Source organism: Cinclus cinclus, unplaced genomic scaffold (assembly GCF_963662255.1).
Source record: "Cinclus cinclus unplaced genomic scaffold, bCinCin1.1 SCAFFOLD_351, whole genome shotgun sequence".
NCBI classification, from domain to species: Eukaryota; Metazoa; Chordata; class Aves; order Passeriformes; family Cinclidae; genus Cinclus; species Cinclus cinclus.
The window spans coordinates 600-7,053 of record NW_026912174.1 but is presented as its reverse complement, the minus strand read 5'-3'; the positions used below and the strand labels follow the sequence as shown (position 1 = coordinate 7,053).

At 63.4% G+C, this 6,454-nt stretch overlaps 1 protein-coding gene across 1 annotated transcript; it reads right to left on the bottom strand.

Annotated features, from left to right (window-relative positions):
* Positions 1-727: 727 nt before the first annotated feature.
* Positions 728-6,143, bottom strand: LOC134057549 (cytochrome P450 11B, mitochondrial-like; the record flags this gene model as incomplete). Its single annotated transcript, XM_062514506.1, has 4 exons — positions 5,929-6,143; positions 3,410-3,565; positions 2,191-2,390; positions 728-928 (listed from the first exon to the last, which is right to left on the bottom strand). Coding segments are annotated over exons 1-4 (772 nt in total), but the record flags the coding sequence as incomplete, so codon positions are not given.
* Positions 6,144-6,454: the final 311 nt, after the last annotated feature.

Sequence of the window (6,454 nt, the reverse complement as noted above, 5' to 3'; positions counted from 1 at the left end):
AAGAGGTGGGGGTCACACGGGGGGGGGGGGCATCCAAATTTGGGGTCCCACGGGGGGGGTTCCTAAAAAATTTGGGGTCCCATGAGGGGGGTCCCGAGGTTTTGGGGTGTCCCTAAAGGGGTGGGGGTCCCATGGGGGGGTCATCCAAATTTGGGGTCCCATGGGGGGGTCCTGAGGTTTTTGGGGGGTCCCTAAAGGGTTGGGGGGTCCCATGGGGGGGGTCATCCAAATTTGGGGTCCCACGGGGGGGGGGGTGTCCTAAAAATTTTGGGGTCCCGTGGGGGCGGTCCTGAGGTTTTGGGGATCCCTAAAGGGGTGGGGGTCCCATGGGGGGGTTCATCTAAATTTGGGGTCCCATGGGGGGGGGGTCCCGAGGTTTGGGTGTGTCCCATGGGGGGGTCCCGAGGTTTTGGGGGACCCTTAAAGGGGTGGGGGTCCCATGGGGGGGTCCCGAGGTTTTGGGGGACCCTTAAAGGGGTGGGGGTCCCATGGGGGGGTCCCGAGGTTTTGGGGGACCCTTAAAGGGGTGGGGGGTCCCATGGCGAGGGTGTCATTCAAATTTGGGGTCCCGAGATTCTGAGGGTGTCCCATGGGAGGGAACACCCGAAATTTTGGCTACATGGGCGGGGGTCCCACGAATGGATTCCCCCCCCCCCCCCCTCCCCCCCAACCCCGAGGATTTAAAAGGGGAGGGGGAGGTCCCAGGTGTGCAGACCCCTCCCCTCACCGTGCTGGAAAATGACGTCCCAGGCACGAAGGTGACGCTGCCAGATCGGGGGGTGCAGGTTCAGCAAAGAGGGGGGCAGGAAAAGGAGGGGCAGGGTGGTCTTCAACATCTCCTCCAGAGCCCCCAAAAATCTCTGAGCCCCCCAAACTTCCGAGCCCCCCAAAAGTCCGAGCCGTTCCCCGTAAAGAGCGTAGCTGCTGGCTGGGGAGGGGAGAGGGGAGGGGGAAAAATCAGCACCTACCCCCCCCCCCCCCCCCAAAAAAAAAAAAAAAAAAAAATTGGGGTGGGGGGGATCGCGTCATAACCCCTTCAGCTACGGGGGTCGTGGGGGGTCGCAAATCCACCCCCCCAAAAAAAAAATTCCGGGGTATGAAGACCCCAAAATTTGGGGTGGGGAGGGGGGGGGGTGGTTATAGAGCCCTGTCTGCCCCTCCCATACCCTGAACTGGGGGTGCCGGGGGTCCCAATGTCCCCAAATTTGGGGGTGCCGGGGGTCCCAATGTCCCCAATTTTGGAATCCTGGAGGTCCCAATGTCCCCAAACTGGGGGTCCCAATGTCCAAAATTTTGGGGTCCCAATGTCCCCAAACTGGGGGTCCCAGTGTCCCAAATTTTGGGGTCCCAATGTCCCCAACCTCGGGGTCCCGGGGGTCCCAAATTTAGGGGTACCAGAGGGTCCCAATGTCACCAACCAGGGGGTCCCAATGTCCCAAATTTTGGGGTCCAGGGGGTCCCAATGTCCCAGATTTGGGGGTCCCAATGTCCCAAATTTGGGGGTCCCAATGTCCCCAATATGGGGGTCCCGGGGGTCCCAATGTCCCAAATTTGGGGTCCCAATGTCCCCAATATGGGGGTCCCGGGGATCCCAATGTCCCAAATTTGGGGTCCCAATGTCCCCAACCTGGGGGTCCCAATGTCCCAAATTTGGGGTCCCAATGTCCCCAACCTGGGGGTCCCAATGTCCCCAATCTGGGGGTCCCGGGGGTCCCAACGTCTCAAATTTGGGGGTCCCGGGGGTCCCAACATCACCAATCTGGGGGTCCCAATGTCCCCAACCTGGGGGTCCCAATGTCTCCAAACTGGGGGTCCCAATATCCCACATTTGGGGGTCCCAATGTCCCCAATATGGGGGTCCCGGGGGTCCCAATGTCCCAAATTTGGGGGTACCAATGTCCCCAACCTGAGGGTCCCAATGTCCCCAACCTGGGGGTCCCAATGTCCCAACCTGAGGGTCCTAATTTTGCCAACCAGGGGGTCCCAATATCACAAATTTTGGGGTCCCAACGTCCCCAAACTGGGGGTCCCAACGTCCCCAAAATGGGGGTCCCGGTTTCCCAGTGTCCCCAACCTGGGGGTCCCAATGTCCCAAATTTTGGGGTCCTAATGTCCCCAACCTGAGGGTCCCAATGTCCCCAAATTTGGGGGTCTCAGGTGTCCCGGGGGGGGGGGGGGGTTCTCACGTACCCTCGAGGGTGAAGCGGAAGAGCAGCGGGTGGGGGTCGATGGTCAGAGCCCCCCCGGGGGTCTCCCGGACCCGAACCCGCAGGGACTCGGCGAAGTCTCGGGCCACCGAGTCCAGCAGGGGAAGGAATCGGCGAGCGCCGGCCGGAGACAGCACGGCCCGGTTCAGAGCCAGGCGGTCCGAGCGCCACGCGGGGCCGTTCCTGGGGGAAATCACCCCAAAATTGGGGTCAGGGGTCACTTAGGGGTCACTCGGGGGTCACTCGGGGGTCACTCTGGGGTCACTCAGGGGTCACTCAGGAGTCACTCAGGGTCACTCGGGGGTCACGGCCCGGTTCAGAGCCAGGCGGTCCGAGCGCCACGCGGGGCCGTTCCTGGGGGAAATCACCCCAAAATTGGGGTCAGGGGTCACTCGGGGGTCACTCGGGGGTCACTCGGGGGTCACTCAGGGGTCACTCAGGGTCACTCAGGAGTCACTCAGGGTCACACAGGGGTCACACAGGGGTCACTTGGGGGTCACTCGGGGTCACTCGGGGTCACTCGGGGGTCACTCAGGGTCACCTCATGTTCCACCCCAGTGCTCCCAGTGCTCCATCCCAGTGCTCCCAGTGCTCCATCCCAGTGCTCCCAGTTCCCCATCCCAGTAGTCCCAGTGCCCCATCCCAGTGCTCCCAGTGCTCCATCCCAGTGCTCTCAGTGCCCCATCCCAGTGCTCCATCCCAGTGCCCCATCCCAGTGCTCCCAGTGCTCCCAGTTCCTCACAGCAGGAACAACCCGCAGCGATGCGCTCTCAGGCTCCGGCGATTCCCATCCCAGTGCTCCCAGTGCTCCATCCCAGTGCTCCCAGTGCCCCATCCCAGTGCTCCCAGTGCTCCCAGTTCCTCACAGCAGGAACAACCCGCAGCGATGCGCTCTCAGGCTCCGGCGATTCCCATCCCAGTGCTCCCAGTGCTCCATCCCAGTGCTCCCAGTGCCCCACCCCAGTGCTCCCAGTGCTCCATCCCAGTGCTCCCAGTGCCCCATCCCAGTGCTCCCAGTGCTCCCAGTTCCTCACAGCAGGAACAACCCGCAGCGATGCGCTCTCAGGCTCCGGCGATTCCCATCCCAGTGCTCCCAGTGCTCCATCCCAGTGCTCCCAGTGCCCCACCCCAGTGCTCCCAGTGCTCCATCCCAGTGCTCCTAGTGCCCCATCCCAGTGCTCCCAGTGCTCCCAGTTCCTCACAGCAGGAACAACCCGCAGCGATGCGCTCTCAGGCTCCGGTGCGCGCTCCAGGCCGCGATTCCCATCCTGCGGGGGAAGGGTCCCTCTGCCCGCAGGAGCTGAGCGGCGTCCCCGGGCAGGAGCACGTTCACACAGTCCAGGGACCCCACAGTGTCCCTGCACCCCCAAAATCGGGACCCCCCAAATTGGGGACAGGTGGGGTTAGGGGGGGGTTCACACAGTCCAGGGACCCCACAGTGTCCCTGCACCCCCAAAATCGGGACCCCCCAAATTGGGGACAGGTGGGGTTAGGGGGGGGTTCACACAGTCCAGGGACCCCACAGTGTCCCTGCACCCCCAAAATCGGGACCCCCCAAATTGGGGACAGGTGGGGTTAGGGGGGGGTTCACACAGTCCAGGGACCCCACAGTGTCCCTGCACCCCCAAAATCGGGACCCCCCAAATTGGGGACAGGTGGGGTTAGGGGGGAGTTCACACAGTCCAGGGATCCCACAGTGTCCCTGCACCCCCAAAATCGGGACCCCCCAAATTGGGGACAGGTGGGGTTAGGGGGGGGTTCACACAGTCCAGGGACCCCACAGTGTCCCTGCACCCCCAAAATCGGGACCCCCCAAATTGGGGACAGGTGGGGTTAGGGGGGGGTTCACACAGTCCAGGGACCCCACAGTGTCCCTGCACCCCCAAAATCGGGACCCCCCAAATTGGGGACAGGTGGGGTTAGGGGGGGTTCACACAGTCCAGGGACCCCACAGTGTCCCTGCACCCCCAAAATCGGGACCCCCCAAATTGGGGACAGGTGGGGTTAGGGGGGGTTCACACAGTCCAGGGACCCCACAGTGTCCCTGCACCCCCAAAATCGGGACCCCCCAAATTGGGGACAGGTGGGGTTAGGGGGGGGGTTCACACAGTCCAGGGACCCCACAGTGTCCCTGCACCCCCAAAATCGGGACCCCCCAAATTGGGGACAGGTGGGGTTAGGGGGGGGTTCACACAGTCCAGGGACCCCACAGTGTCCCTGCACCCCCAAAATCGGGACCCCCCCAAATTGGGGACAGGTGGGGTTAGGGGGGGTTCACACAGTCCAGGGACCCCACAGTGTCCCTGCACCCCCAAAATCGGGACCCCCCAAATTGGGGACAGGTGGGGTTAGGGGGGGGTTCACACAGTCCAGGGACCCCACAGTGTCCCTGCACCCCCAAAATCGGGACCCCCCAAATTGGGGACAGGTGGGGTTAGGGGGGGGGTTCACACAGTCCAGGGACCCCACAGTGTCCCTGCACCCCCAAAATCGGGACCCCCCAAATTGGGGACAGGTGGGGTTAGGGGGGGGTTCACACAGTCCAGGGACCCCACAGTGTCCCTGCACCCCCAAAATCGGGACCCCCCAAATTTGGGACAGGTGGGGTTAGGGGGGGGTTCACACAGTCCAGGGACCCCACAGTGTCCCTGCACCCCCAAAATCGGGACCCCCCAAATTGGGGACAGGTGGGGTTAGGGGGGGGTTCACACAGTCCAGGGACCCCACAGTGTCCCTGCACCCCCAAAATCGGGACCCCCCAAATTGGGGACAGGTGGGATCACCTGTCCCCTCTCTCCCAGGTCTCCCCAGGACAATTTGGGGTCACCTGTCCCCCCTTTTCCAGGTGTCCCCCCACCCCCAGGAGAATTTTGGGGTCACCTGTGCTCACCTGTATACAGGTCAGAGGCGCTGGAACCCTCCCTGGGGGTCACCTGTCCCCTCTCCCAGTGTCCCCAGGACACTCTGGGGTCACCTGTCCCCCTGCCCTCCTGTCCCGCCCCAACCCCAGTATCATTTGGGGTCACCTGTCTCCCCCCAACCATCAGAACAATTTTGGGGTCACCTGTGCTCACCTGTAGACAGGTCAGAGGCTCTGGAAACCCCCCTGGGTTTCCCCAGGAACATTCCGGGATCACAGGTGACCACCCCCAGTATCCCCCAAACCCCGGGATCATTTGGGGTCACCTGTCTCCCCCCCAAAACAATTTTGGGGTCACCTGTGCTCACCTGTAGACAGGTCCGAGGCGCTGGAACCCCCGGGGGTCACCTGTCCCCTTTCCCAGTGTCCCCCTCAAACCCCAGGATCATTTGGGGTCACCTGTCCCCTCTCTCCCAGGTGTCCCCAGGACAATTTTGGGGTCACCTGTGCTCACCTGTAGACAGGTCCGAGGCGCTGGAACCCCCCCTGGGGGTCACCTGTCCCCTCTCCCAGTGTCCCCAGGACAATTGGGGGTCACCTGTCCCCCTGCCCTCCTGTCCCGCCCAAACCCCGGGATCATTTGGGGTCACCTGTCTCCCCCCCAAAACAATTTTGGGGTCACCTGTGCTCACCTGTAGACAGGTTCAAGGCACTGGAACCCCCCTGGGTTTCCCCAGGAACATTCCGGGATCACAGGTGACCACCCCCAGTATCCCCCAAACCCCGGGACAATTGGAGGTCACCTGTTTTCCCCCCCCCCCCCCCTCCCCCAAAACAATTTTGGGGTTCACCTGTGCTCACCTGTAGACAGGTCCGAGGCGCTGGAAGCCCCGCTCCATGTGCCGGTGGAACTCCTGGAAGCCCCCCCGGCTCCAGAGGCTCAGCAGGTTCACCCAGCGGTTCCTCCCCGCCCTCGGCATCTCCTCGAACGGCCGAGCCCCCCCCGGCCCGGGGGAGACCCCCGAGCTCAGCCCCCTCCGAGCCCCCCGACCCAAAATCCACCCTGGGCTGAGCATGGCTGCCGGGACCACCGGGAGATTTCTCAGAGCCCCCCGAGCTGCTCCCGAGACCCCCGAGCTGCTCCCCTTTTATCGTCCCTGAGACCCCCCGAGCTTCTCCCCTTTTATCTCCCCCGAGACCCCCGAGCTTCTCCCGAGACCCCCGAGCTGCTCCCCTTTTATCGTCCCTGGGACCCCCCGAGCTGCTCCCGAGACCCCCGAGCTGCTCCCCTTTTATCGTCCCTGGGACCCCCGAGCTGCTCCCGAGACCCCCGAGCTTCTCCCCTTTTATCTCCCCCGAGACCCCCGAGCTGCTCCCCTTTTATCTC